The 14267-nt window shown below is 46.3% G+C and overlaps 1 protein-coding gene across 1 annotated transcript in view; it reads right to left on the bottom strand.

Moving 5' to 3' along the window:
• The window catches only part of CTNNA1 (catenin alpha 1), a 113542-nt gene that overhangs the window by 89116 nt on the left and 10159 nt on the right, over positions 1-14267 (bottom strand). The window contains exons 2-3 of the mRNA XM_033072888.1: positions 8289-8395; positions 6270-6465 (exon numbers count right to left, since the gene is read on the bottom strand). Coding sequence (XP_032928779.1) covers positions 6270-6465; positions 8289-8393 — 301 coding nt within the window. The 5' untranslated portion in view covers positions 8394-8395. The remainder of the gene's footprint in view (positions 1-6269; positions 6466-8288; positions 8396-14267) is intronic.

The raw sequence follows: 14267 nt of genomic DNA, 5'->3' as shown, positions 1-14267 counted from the left end.
TCAGCATCGCCTCAGCCACTGCAAAGGTTCCTAAGCCAACCTGTGTCTCTAAACAAAATGTTTTGTGAAATGCGGCGGATAACAGATAACTCTCATGTGGTTACCTCTAAGTGCAGCCTCCTCGTGGCATTGGGGCAGAGGGGCTTGTGCAGGGAGGAAAGGTTGGGAAATCACACTCTGTGATTCCATTTGTACAGGTGTTTCAGCAGGCCTGAACTCTCTAGAGAGGTGAACTCAGCATGTCTTTGCAGGGCTGCAGTTATTTCCCAAGCTCCGGTGCTTGCAAAGCCTGAGCAAAAGCTTTGATTTGTGTGCGTGTAGGAGTTAAGCAGAGAGCAGCAGAAAGCCCTGTAAACACACAGCGAGCTGCCACAGCTCCTGGGACCGTAAACAACTCGGAGCAATGACCTGGCTGGATGTGCCCTGGTTGGAATTCAAAGCCAGGCAGCGCTTCGTAAAACGCTTCAACATTTCATAGCCTGTGGGGCTGCATCTGGTGCAGGAGCGAAGGATTTGGGTTTCAGATGGTAACAATGCCATTGGTTAACTATGAAAAGCAAAGGCCACTTTGCACAGCTAGAGCAATTCCTCCAGAAGGCATTCACATAGCATAAAAGTAATGCCTGCCTACAGTCAGAGGAGTAAATTTTGGATTTCACCCTCTTTTGGGGGCAGCTTCCAGTACTACGGTTCCTACACAGCACTAAGTGTTGGAATCCACAGTGTTATCCTTGGATCTCTGCATCTCAGAAACACTGAGAGAACAACTAGGACTCTGTTTTAGAAAACAGTAGGGCCTCAGGGTCAGGGATTTGCAGGCAAAGATGGATTTGCAGCAAGAGATGACCAGAAAGCAGATTGCTCTAGCTAGCTGCTGTTTCAGAGGCTACCCAAAAACCTGTATGAAGAAGTGTCCATGGAGCCAAATGCCAAAATAAAAATAGCCTGTCTCAGATGAGACTAAAAAACCTCCACCAGAGCTTGACAAGTGACAGCTGACAGTGAATCCCATGGAGCCCCCCACACCAAACAGGGCAAGGGCTGCACCGAAATCTGTGTGATGCAGTCCCAGGAGGCTTCTGCTTATTTAACAGCTTATTTTTAACTGCTCAGCAATGCCAACAGCTGGAGAGCCTGGGGTTAACCATCCTCATACATAATATCTTGCCCAGGAAGTTTTTCCCACTCAGGCACTCTACACCTTCACAGCTAAATTCAGCCCAAGCACAGTTGCCAGCCTGCCCAAGCAACCACACCAAGACACTCGATTTTGTTCAAATGCTCCCCCCTATGTAACACCCTTCCATCATCTTAAATAGTGTAACCAAGAGTGGCACATAACATTTCAGATAAAAATATGCTACTTCTGTATTGGGACACAGCAAAAAAGCTTCTGGCCAGCTCTGAATATCAACCTAAAGCTATCCCCTACCCAGCTTTGGAGAACACAACTCATTACTGAGCAAGGGTTAAGAACTCCAGATTTCCAGCTGGGTGAGAGATGCTGTACCACCAGTGCTGAAAGCTTCAAACAGCCAGGAGATTACAAACCCCAGCACAGCTGACATGACCCTTTCTTTATTCCTCCTGGAACAGGCTAATAATAAAAGTCATCACCACAAGTATGAAATCCATTGACAACTTCAGGATTTAAGGATGCGTATTCACAAGAGCATGAAGCAATACAATAAAGGGGAATGGTTTCACACAGAACAGGTTCAGATGAGACATTGGGCAGGAATTGTTCCCTGGGAGGGTGGCAGGGCTGGCACAGGGTGCCCAGATCCCTGGCAGTGTCCCAGGCCAGGTTGGACACTGGGACAGTGGGAGGTGTCCCTGCCATGGCAGGGGTGGCACTGGGTGAGTTTTAAGGTCCCTTCCAATCCAGGCCATTCTGTGATATACCAGAACCAAAACTGAGTACAAATATTTCCTTCCTTATTTACTTATACATAGAATTCTCACATTTTTAACTCCCAAAGTGTTGTTTTCATTTATTTTCTATTTAAAACAACTTATTGAAGGGGTCACTTGTCTCACATGAATCTCAGAAATCACTAACCAAGTTAAAAACCAAAATTATCCTCTACCCATCTCTTAAATTGCAACCTTTCAAGCCAGGTCTAAAATAAAATGCTATTCCCTTTTATTTCAACAAGAGACTTTAAAAGATTTAGTGAGCTTCAAACAGCTTGTCAGGGTGTCAAAAGATAACCAGCTTCCCAAAATTAAAAGCAGATTATATTTAAAGTTGTTGCATATATATACATTTCTGCCAATTAAGGGAAGTTGGCTTTCAGGTACCCTGAAAAGCATTCTGGGGTAGTCCTTTCAGCTGGATTCAGGGGGCAGGAGGGCACTCTGGCCTGGTCTCAACGTGCAGGTAGTGCACTGTGTGTGCACATCAGCAGTTCCAAGGGGATCCAGCACAATTTCCCCATTTCAATACTGAACACAGGGAGCACAACCACGCTGGGAGAAGGACTTCAAGAGTTAAAGTAACACAGTGGAGAAGTCCAGCTATGAGACTTGGATTATAAAGCTGGTACAAATTCTTCCATGACTAGATTGTTTTTCCAACATAACCTTAGATCTTCATTAGATATTAGAAGGCAAAGAAAATAAAACAGAGTTGAGAAGAGGCAACAGTACCATCCTATGATCTTGTCAATAAAGCACTAAGAATTCAATTAAATCTAATGGAACAAAGCCCATTTTATAATTGGTCAGACTCAGTCCATCAAAAGAAAATTCCCATTTTCTCATCTCTTTCCCCCATGCCCACAGGGTGTGACAGCACTTCCAGGCAGCATTATGGACCCCACTCCCAGCATGGAACACCATGGAATTGTTGTGGGACAGGCAGGGACAGGCAGCCATTCCCTACCAGATGAAGACAAGCAGTTTCAAGTCTCTGCTGCTCTGGATACTGAGGTCCTGTCTCAGCAAGAATGCCACCTTCAGCACCCACCAGCAGTGGCACAAAGGGTTGTCCTGTGCTCCCCACACCACCTTCTCCCATATCAACACAGGAATTGATACTTCAACACAAGCTTCTGATAATTCCTTAAGCTTGTCTTCAATGAAATCCACACACTGCCTACAACTCTGCTACAGCTTGCCAAGGGCCACCTCAGAGCTCCCTCAGGGTATGGCTTTTCCAGGTGACACACTCCTAAAGCTTTGCTGCAGGAAACCAACTGAACTCATTGTACCTTCCTAAGGAATTCAGCTAACCAGTCACAACAGAATTTTCAAGTTGAATTTTCCAAGAACAACTCAGTATTTAACTTCAAGATGTTCCACAACTGGCCTCCTCCTGCTCCTTGGAAATCCTTAATAACCAGACATCCTCTGTGATATACAATGAAAAAACTGTTTTCTCCTTTCCTAATTCATTTTACTGTTGAGTTTTGAAGAACTCTTCACTTAGAAGCGTGAAGCAGGAGGACTCTGAGCTGAATCAGTTGGTTCATTCCCCTGCATTTGCACCTGAGCCATCAAAGCATTCCTCCTCCCTCCTCTTACCTCAAACCCTATACACAGGCTTAGGCTTTTCAATGTGAAGCTTTAATTTTGGTCTGTTGTGTAGAGCTGCCATAGAGGACCCACAACAGGAGGGAATTCACTTTCTGGACCCCCAGACTCACATGCAGAGACAGAGCTGCAGTCATCAGCATTCCAGGGAATCAGGCACAGCCTTGCCAGTGTGACCCAAAGGAATTCCCTCCCTGAGCCCAGTTTGGAAGTTGCCTGAGTGCCAAGCACCTGAGCAAGGGACTGGTGCAAGGTGCAAAGCCCCTCCCAACAGCACACACAGCCCCACAGGGAGCCTGCAGTGGGGGCAAGGCTGGGCAGGAGCAGTGCTGAACCTTCTGTCACCCAGCACACCTCTGCTGGCAGAAATGCCTCTAACAAACACCACAGCAATGCTGAAATTCAAGATGTTCACATCAAATGCTTTCTCAGTACCAAGTCTTTTCTATAACCACAGCAGGATCTATTCTGAAAACCACTTTGATTCCTTATCTCCACTTTACTGCTCAAAACCTTAAAAACTTTCATTACTTTATAAGAAATCAAAAATCCAAAGCTTTAAAGGGCCAGGAATCTTACTGCAGGATATTTCATTAACTTGCTTGCTGTAATTTATTCTTCCATTGTAAAAAACAAGAAGATTTTGAAGATCCACTTACATTGATTTAGTAGGCAGCCATGCTATTATTCATTCAAAATAGCTCTTTTCAGTTCTTTGTTTTTACCCCAACAAATGGGATTTTATGAACAAGCATGCTCACTAAAATCATGTACTCTCTCAATCTTCTTCCAGCTAGGCTAAAAAAAAATTTTTTTTAATTTTCTCTGATGAGACAAGTTATCTATTGTCCTAATCATCTTCATAATCCCTGTCTGCATTCATTCATCTTTTTTTATTATGGTAACTAAACCACTCCCTACTCTAAAGAGAGGCATTATTAATGCTATTTTCCTGTCCTCTGCTGAAGATTAATTGTGCTCTGTATCTATAATCCCACTGCTGCTGACCAGACACCCAGGTTCTCCTCTCCTGCACAAGGCAGGGAAGGCACCAACACCAGGAAGCTTTGCTGAGCACAGGCTGTGTCACACTTTCCTTGTATCTCCAGTTCATGAACTCTACTGGTCTGACACAACACTGGGAGGTGCAGAGAGTGTACATAACCCCATAAACTGTGAGGTTGTAGCTCCCTGCTGTTACCAGCACTGCTGAGAACTGCAATCCTCCTGGGCACTGGCAGCAATAACCCTTCCTTCTGTTCTAGCTCTTTTCTTGCTTCCTTATTTCCTTGATCTTTAATTTCCTCACTGAGACCTGCTCTGCTGAACACTGGCCCTGTGATGGGCACTGCTCTGACCCTGGCTGTGTTTCTGCTGTGTCCTCTGAGGATGGTGGGCTCCATCTGTGCCCAGGAGACTCAGTGCAGTCTGAGCACCCACCAGCCTGAGCAGACAGGCACAGCCACCCCTTTCACACCAGGATCCACACAAGCTGCCAACAGCAAAAAGGGAGGAAGAAGTGAAGCAACTTTAAGGTGGGAAGTTATTTCACTCCAGCACCTCCCAGTTATGAGCTTCAGCTCCTCTGTCAAAGCCAACAGAGCAGGGAGGTTTTGGCATTGAGCCTGTGTGTAGTCTCAGAACCAAGAAGGAGCCAAGAAACATGGGGAAGGGTCATCTGGAAGGATTTTATCAGTCTCTCCTTCCCACCAGCTTCTCACTGCAATATTCAGCTACAAATCCAGCTCAGGGAAGTTGTCAGTCCTGAGGGCTGAGCAGAGCTCCCTCTCCCCAGACCACTGAGCCATTTGGAGGCACCCACAGAGGAGCTCTGACTCTCCCCTGAGCAGCAGTCAAGCACCAGCCATTAAAGCCTGGAGTCAAAGGGGCTCTCTTGCTGTTTGTTGTTGTTAAATTAAGCCAACTCAATTAGCCCCTTATATTGCAGCCTTCTTACCTTGATCTTTCTTTGGTCTGTCAACCAGGCTCATCCACAACTTAGAACCATTTACAACTAATATTTCACCACTCTGCAACTTCAGCTACAAACAAGTAATTAATGCTAATGAGTTTTCCCCTTTTTGCAGCAGCAGCCGTCACCATTAATACCAGTTGACTGGGTTTCACTGAAGCATAGAAAAGACTCATGACTGGAAGAATGATAAATGATTTATGAGCAACAATATTTACTAGTGCATATTTTAGAGTAAGTCAGCTCCATAGGCTTTTCTTGCAGGTCTGCTCCAAGAAAGTAAAAAGGAAAATGATAGAAATCAACATTAGATGTGAGGAAGGAAGCTTAGAATATTTAATCAAGGTCTTCACATTCTGTTTGGTGCTGTTTACATTCTACATATTCAAGAAACACATCTCTGTCGAGTCAACACTTGGCTCTTGCTCCTGCAGTGCTGGTCTGTATACAGGCAGATACTGAAGGACTTACTGACATTATTTCAGATGCAGTCCCATAAAACTCACAGCTGTGGGGAGCACTTTTACTTTTGAGACTCAACTGAGTGTTTAAATGCTCCTCAAAGAATCAGCCCTTCTGCTTCTCTTTATCTCTACTTGGGCCATGCAATTTCCACACCCATGCAGTTACATTCCTGCTCAGGGATGCCAAGCTGAGCACCCACAAATGGAGTCACTAGGAAGAGCAGCAAAGGGAAATGGGAATTGTTCTCCTTGCTCTGCAGAGCAAGTCTGAGAAGCCACCAGATCCACACTCTTACCTTGCTTGCGAACATCCTCCACAGCTGCCACCAGCTCCTCCTTCAGGAACTGGCTCTCCTTTGCAATTTTGTCTCCTTTCTCCAGGAAATTCTCTGTTGCTTGCTCGACTGAAGCAGCCAAGACATGAGCCTTTTTAGAACGGCCTCGCTTTTTATTGGAGGGGCCCTTGTTGCTGGTGTTAACCAGCGTTGTTACCTGAAGGCACAGATGGAATGGAAAAAAACCAACATCAAATTTAATATTTATCCATTTAGTAAGAAAGATAGTAAGGCCACATATATATTTTGTCTAGACAGGGTATTGCTAATACCTGCACTATTGCCAGCTCCAAAAGTTAACCTAATGAATGTTTTCCACATTTAAACACTACTGTTTCTTCATTCTTTAGGTGAGCAAAATAAATGCAGATGAACAGCTCCAAGATTTCTCTCACCAGCAGCACACCTCAAAAGTTGATTTTAAGAATGGAGATCTATTTGCATTTTTGATAAGCTGCAGCCTCAGTAACAGGCCAGAGCTCTTTGGCACCAATAAAGGAAACCAAGGTGGGGATAATTAGTTTGGGATAACTCCCCAGTCACAGGAGACCCCAAACAAGGTCTGTGCCAGTAGCAATGCAGACACAGTGTCTTTTCAGTCCAAAACAGTGCTATTGCCAAGGGGCTGAATGCAGAGCAAAGGACTTGGCAGAGCTCGTTATTTCCCTAAAAAAATCCCGACTGAACTCCCACAATCATCCTCCAAACAACAAGTATTTCCAAGCTCTGTGTCTTGGACTGAAACCCTTGTGACCAGAGGCCAGGAGACCCCCAGGTACTCCCTGAGCTCAGGATCAGGAACCATCCCCTTCCATCCAACATGTCACACCAGGCATGTCACAAAATCCACACACACTCCTCCAGTTGCCTTGTTCTTTCCTCCCTTTTTTGGAAAGCCTCAAAAATGCACACAAAGCTACTTCAGAGGGACATTAAATTACAACACTAAAAAAATTGCTGCTCTGGAAAGCCCAAGGACTGCTGACATAAAGGTCCTCAGAGCCGAATCCATCTTCCCAGTTGGCTGCTGCAGAGAGGGAAAGCCTTCAGTTGGGAATATCATGGTTGGTTAATGGGGAGCATTTGTACTGGGTACTCTCAGTTCATCGTGTTCTACAAAAAAAGAACAAGCTGCAACAAGGCAATTTGCTCCAGTTCCCTCTCTGTATTTTACCACTCACATCATTCACAAAACTGGGGATTGGAGAACAGCCTGTTGTGCTTATTCCTTGAGGAGTAAATTACAGACACTGCACCTGGTAAAAAAGGTCCTGTGAACACTGCACTTTGTGAAAGGTCCTTTGCTCTGTTAAATTTGCCAAATTAGGACAATTTCTCTTGAGCAAAGACTCTATCAGTAACTTCAGCTAAAGACCTCATCATCCAACTGCCCACCTGAGGATCCAGAGGGAGCAAGTGGCAGGATCACACAGCAACTTGGTGACCAAAGGGAATAACACTGGAAACAAAACTCTATCATTCCTGTCTGCACTTTGCAGGGATTGTGTCCAGTTCATTCTGTCATTTTAGACATTTCACAAGCCAGGAAAGCAATGCTGTGCACCTTCTCTTCCAGGCCTCCTAGAAAGTCTCTTCCAAGAATTTTCAAAACACCCAATACACACAGCTCCCATTTACAAGACTGACTGCAGCCTTCCCGTGCTCTTCAGAGTTTTCCACTGGGGCATACACACCACACAGAAAGCTTTTATTCACAAATCCAGCACAAAGGGTAGGCATGGAACATTATTTCAATCACAAGTGCAGAAATGCATGTTAGTGACTACTGTGTCTAATCAGGTGCTGAAGCAGCACAGTCTCCCTGGATTCACTGCCAGTGACTGCTCAATGGAAATGAGCAGAGAAACTGTTTGTAGACTATTTTTAGTGTTTTATACCTAGAATTTAAGCTTTGTGACCTCATTAAAATAAAACCCCAAAACAGCCAATCATGTTTATTTTGCCCCATCTTTTTCCTACCTGTGTAACAAGAGGCTCGAGCAGCCTCTCCACTGCCAGAGTCCTTATCTCCAGGCTCTTGGGGTCCCATTTGAAGTTCACGTTGGCTGCAGTGACAGCAGTCATTTCTGCCAGAGAAAGAGAGCTACGTGAGTTAATTTTAGTTGTTAGTGCATCTTAAAAGTAATTAAAATGCAGCCTGTCAAACACAAAACAACCACTTAGTGTAAGTGAAGGTTACAACATCTCCAGAAGTATCAGCTTTGATTCAGATGGTGAGAGTTTGACAAAATGTTATGACAACATACACACACTACCTGTACACTCTGGTTAGAAAATAAAACCAAAAGCAAATAAACCCACACACAAACCTACTGCAGTGTTTTATCAGAGCAGTGACAAGATCAGCAGTGCCTGGGCTACTCACTGGTGGTCCCCAGCAATAAGGAATGACCACAAGGAGGGAGGGCACCTCACCCATGAGGCTTGGTGCCCCCTGCCCCATTTCCACCACCTCCCTTCCAGGACCAGCCCTCCTGTGCCCCAGAGCAGCTCTCAGACACAGCCCAGGATGTGGGGGAGCAGGAGGGAACCCCTGGACTCAGTAGCTCTGGAATGCTGCCCTGCCCTCAGCTCCACCACCAGAAGCTCAGCCTGGCAGGAGTCAGGTGTAACCCAAGCCCTGCACCCGCCCCCTTCCCCCAGTTCACCTTTGGGGAGCACAAAGGTAAAGGAGTGAATATGAGCCTCACAAAGCCAGAAAATCCAGCTGGTTCATTCTTAACAGCTTACATATCTATTACACTTCTCCTTCACATTTGCATAGGAGGGAAAAGCAGATTTGCATGAAGAGATCTGCTCAAAGCTGTCACTGAGCCGTTCCTCGCCGTTACAGTTTTATATCAACATCCCAACGGAACAGCAAACATACTTATGGGAAAAGTTGAGTGAAACTACTAAAATAGATCTGCTCTTGAGACCAGTAGACTAAAAAAATAGAACCAAAAATAAGGAACTACAACAAATCGCTGGACTAACACCATGATGCTGCACATTACAACAAAAGAATAAAGTGAACGATAATTCCAGTAAAAAGTGGATTTAAAGTATTATGGATCCATAAAACCAATCCATATCACTTCAGACATAATAGATTCTAGCTCTTCCTGCTTTGGGCTGACCTAAAAATTCAAGATTAGACTAAACCTACATTAGTAACTTTTTATTTTTCAAAAAGTCAGGAAGAGAAATCGAAATCTCCGTCCACCCATCTTCCTGAACACCTACTGCTGAGGTAATTTAAAGCTTATTAGCTGATATTTTTAATCTTCCCCTGGCCAGGGCATTGCCTGCACAAGCATCTCAGCAAGTCACGTTGCTCTGACAGCACCAGATGTCCCTGGGCTGCCAGACGAGCAACAACATCCCGTTATTTTTAAAAAAAAGCAGAGGCAAGGCACTAATTTTGGTAACCACAATGTTTACAACACGTACAACAACCAACTGCTCTCTGCCGACCCCAAGAGCTAACTGTGCTCAGGAGGGGCTGCTTGTTTGCAGGGAAGAACAAAAGCTCAGGGCACTGGAGGAGCTCAGCATCGCCTGGCCCAGGGCTGCTCCCCTGCCATCCCAGGGCTCTCACAGCACAGACACCAGAGCAGAGATTAAGAGCTCCCTCCAGCCCTGCTGACCAAAGCTGACACTCTGAAGTACAACTGTACAAGGTGCAGGGCAGGAATATCCACACAGCTGCATTCAGCTCTCCACTACAGCCACGCTCCAAGTGCTCACACTGCTGGGAGAAAAAAACTTGAAAAGCTGAAAGCTTAAAAAGAGAGAGAGACTAGCAGGAGCCAGATGGATGCTGGCAGAGGTGTAACCCCGGTGATGGCTTGCACTGCAGAAGCAGTGGCTGCAGGTGGAGGCTCCCAGCTGCAGAGCCCCCAGGGAGCCACAGGAGGGTGGAAGGTGGTCACCTCCCGTCCTGCCCTGCCTCTGGCAGGGACCACTAAGCACTGAAATCACTAATTAACCTTCTCTCTCAAGCACCCCTTTGTTATTTCACTCACCTGCTGGCACAGGGCACACTGTGAAATGCCCTTCACCCCCAGGTAGCTTCCCACCCTCCACTGGGAATTTCACAGGTTTATTCCCTTACTTCCTACGTAAGAAGCCAAGAACAATACACTGGCAGCCTTTGTGGTTTCTGAGAAACACAGCCAGGGCTTTCTCTGTAAAAGCAGAGAAATCCAGCAGGTTTCTAAAGAAGGGCTTTTTCTGTGTAGTTAATGCTGCTCCACCTCTCACAAAAACAACGTGCAGGACAAGGTAACCACGAGAAGATCCATTAATTGTATTAGCAGGATAATAAAGGCAATTCATCTGAAAACACGTTAGTATGATGGCTCATGAATTGGCCAAAAGTAATGGTCTATAAAACCACTTAGTAGCTGTGGTATTGAAATTTATCTAAAAAGCAAAGCTTGGTATCAAATAACCTGTTTGGTAGCAATGGCTTGGATATCATTTGTACATTGCAATAAATAAGTTTATTCAATTAAATACTTGTGGAGAGCACAGGAACAGGCTATAGGTTACCAACACATGGGTGAAGGTTTAGGGGATAAAAGGACAATTGCCAGGGCCATGGTATGGCATGGCTGTGATTCCCCCCAGCTCTCTGGAACTTGCCTTTTCCCTGTGACTGCTCAAGCTCTCCTTCAGTGAATGCAAATATGGGAACAGGGAGCAAACCACATCATGGGATATTGGAGCAGAGCGGCTCCATGGCTCCTGGAGAGCACACCACACCTCACTGCAGTCATTCCAACACCCACAGGGAAAGAGGACATCCTCTGGGAGCAGAACCCAGCTGCAGAGAAGGGCAGCACTGACATAGGAACAGCCTCCCCATGCCCCAGCCCCACAAATCTCAAGGACAGAGCAGCATGGACCACATGGCACAAGAGTGAGTGGTGCAGAATCTCAAGTGCAGGAAAATATAGAACACCACCACTGCACAGGGAGTTGTGGTTGCCCAGCCTGTGGTTTCATAAGCAGCAGAAAAGCTGCTTAAAGACCAATGTTCATCCTCCCACACCCCTCCAGGAACTCACTCCCGTTTGCACATCACACCCCCTCCATACTGGCACAGCTTTCCCCACGCCTGAGCGATTAACCAGATGGGGAAGGACAGATTTGGCTGGAGGGAAGAAATCCATTTTTGCAAGGTGGGTTGAGATGCCCATCTGGCTCACCGTGCCACCACAGACACTGCCATGGCAAGGGGAGATGGCACCATCAGCTGGCACCCTTGGCAAAGCCACTGCAGGGGGAACACAGGGCAAAGCTGGATGGCACAGCCAAGCTGAACCAGGAGCCTCTGAAAACTGAGCATCAAGCAGAGTTCTGCAGGGAGCAGGAATGCCCTCCCCACATATCTGATGCTCAGACATGAGAAGCCCCAACCTCCAACCATGCTCACCAGCACAGTAACTGCAAACCCTCTGGGTTACCTTCCTGCTTGTCATGGTGCTCATTATTGCCATAGAGATTTCAGTAGCAAAGCAGTGTCTAACTGGGGCTCAGTGCATTGGCAAGGACATGAGGGCAGGGGAAGCACAGGAGTTTAAAGAAGCCACTTTCAGAGCTCTGTTCCAAACACTGATCTGCAAGCAGAGTCATCCCTGGACTACTCTACCACTTGACAAACAATCAAGATCTCATCCACAGCTAAAAATTAAGGACAAGTCTCCATTCAGCTTCAACCAGGCACTGTTGGCACCCTACTGCTCCTCTCCCTGCCCAAACACAGCCAGACTGGCACAGACCTGATGGGCTGAGCCACTGCAGGGAGCTCGGGCTCAGATTAAGCGGGAACTAAACCTTCCCTTCCCAGGCTCCTGTCCTGATGGAGGAAGTGGAACTGCACAGGGAGGGAGCAGTAAGGAGATGAGTTCTGCTTCTGAAATATCCCCCAGGGCAAGCCCCAGCCCTGCTTGGAGACAAGGATGAGCAGAGGGATGTCTGAGCTGCTGGGGCTGCCAGCAACACACAAAGAGTGATGTGCACACAGTGCTCCTTCCAAAAGCCACAACTGAAGGTCTGAGCGCTTTCAAAAACTGGTAATTCAAGGTTTTAGGAATCATTTCAGATACTGACTTCCATCGTACTGGCATGCAAATAATTTTCAGATATTGGCAAGCAGAGGAATGCAGCTCTGCAGTTGCTTTGCAGAAGTGCCCTGAAGGCACCCAAGGCTCTTCCAAAAGCCCATGCAGCACATTTGGAACAGCAAGCTCTGCACCCCAAAAACCACAAAAGGCCCAAGTGCTCAGGGTCCTGTTTTTCCAGCCTGCACTCCCACACACACCCCCTGAGGCAGTGCTGGCTGTATCTCACACTGCTGAGTGAGTCCATTCCCCCTGCCCTGCACCAAACCATCCTGCAGCCACCCCCCCTCCCAGCAAGGGAAAATCCCTTTGGGTCACACAGCAAAAAATAACTGCCCGTGTCCAGTGCTTCAGCCCCACACCTCCTGCTACCTGAAAAACCTTTAACATGACATCTGCTGTCAGTGTTCACATTCTAACTCTCCTGCCAGGCTGCTTTCTAAAAGCTTTTAGCTGCACTCACTGATTTCTTGGTTTTTCCCAGGGAGGCAGTATTCAAGGAATGGTCTGACTGGCACAGAGAGGAGCTGACCTGGCCAGGCACAATAGATCACATGCTGAATTCCAGCATTGTGCCAGCCAAAATACCTGACACAGAACATGGGACAGGAGCATTTTATACCTAGAGGGCATTCTCCAGCTGAACTCTTGCTGCTACACCCCATTCAGTAGGAGATATTTCACTGCAGGTTTTTGCAGCTTCTTTCTCTCACACATCTTTAAGTAGTCTCACTCATTTTGAGTGATAATCTGGTTTCCTACCATGCTTCCAGACTGTCTCTGGATGTACTGCACAATGATTATCACCCAGGTCCTGGGGATGGAACAGGGTAGGATTCACAACACAATGAGCCAGCTTTATCTTCCAGACCAAAAAACAACCAGAGCCCTTGTTCCCAATGGAATCCTTTGGCTTGTTACCCAAATACCCAACCCACCTGACAAGCAGCAGGGATCCCTGACCCCTGCTGAAGGCAGCAGACAAGAGATCAAAGCTCTTCAGGAGCTGGGTATCTAACACACACCATTAATGCAAACCTTCTGAACAGTTTTGGTTTCAAAGAGATTAAGGCACATTTCAATAAAACTCAGCTCACATGCTGGGGCTTCATATGGCCCACTGACAATTCAAAACTGGTTTTCACATAACTAAGAGCATCCATAAAATAAAGTTTCATTCTTCCCCTTCACAGTCTCCAAATTAATTTGTCTGCCCTGTTCCACAAATAAAGCAACACTCAGCAGCCAAATAGCTGCAAGTCAAGGATGTCTGGATGTGATGCTCTTCAAGGAGGATTTAAACAGGCTTTATTTAAGCTGTTTCTATTTAACATCAAGTATAAACAACTAAAACCAGAGTCATCCTCTCCTAACATAGCCTTCAACCTCACATTCCATCTGCTCAGCTGCCAAATCCTGTCCCCCACCATAAATGCCACACAGGTACCACCTCATCAGAAATCCTTACTGCTGCAATGTCACAGTCTGAATTATTAACACAAACTCAGGTGTCACGCTGTGGCAAAGCTCCTGTTGTAGGTGCAGGATGAGTTAGAGCTGAAGTTGCCTTATGAGACTCAGGTCTTGCTGGCAAAGGTGGGATGGACTGTCTGGCTGTGCCTGGAGTGCCTCCAAGTTCTGTAACACTGGCCATATCCAGCCTGGTGCCACGGTAAGTCCATCCTCACCTCCTCCCAAACTCCTGGTTTTCACTGAATACAATTTCACTGAACTTTCAAGTGTGGTATCTCTACAAGTCATGGAAAAATAGGTGGGAAATAACTGAATAAAACAACCTTCTGCAGAAACCAATAGCCATGTTTTCCAT

Source organism: Catharus ustulatus, chromosome 15 (assembly GCF_009819885.2).
Source record: "Catharus ustulatus isolate bCatUst1 chromosome 15, bCatUst1.pri.v2, whole genome shotgun sequence".
Taxonomy (NCBI): Eukaryota; Metazoa; Chordata; class Aves; order Passeriformes; family Turdidae; genus Catharus; species Catharus ustulatus.
Note: the sequence above shows the minus strand (reverse complement) of the source record. Positions and strands in the feature narration are given on the sequence as shown.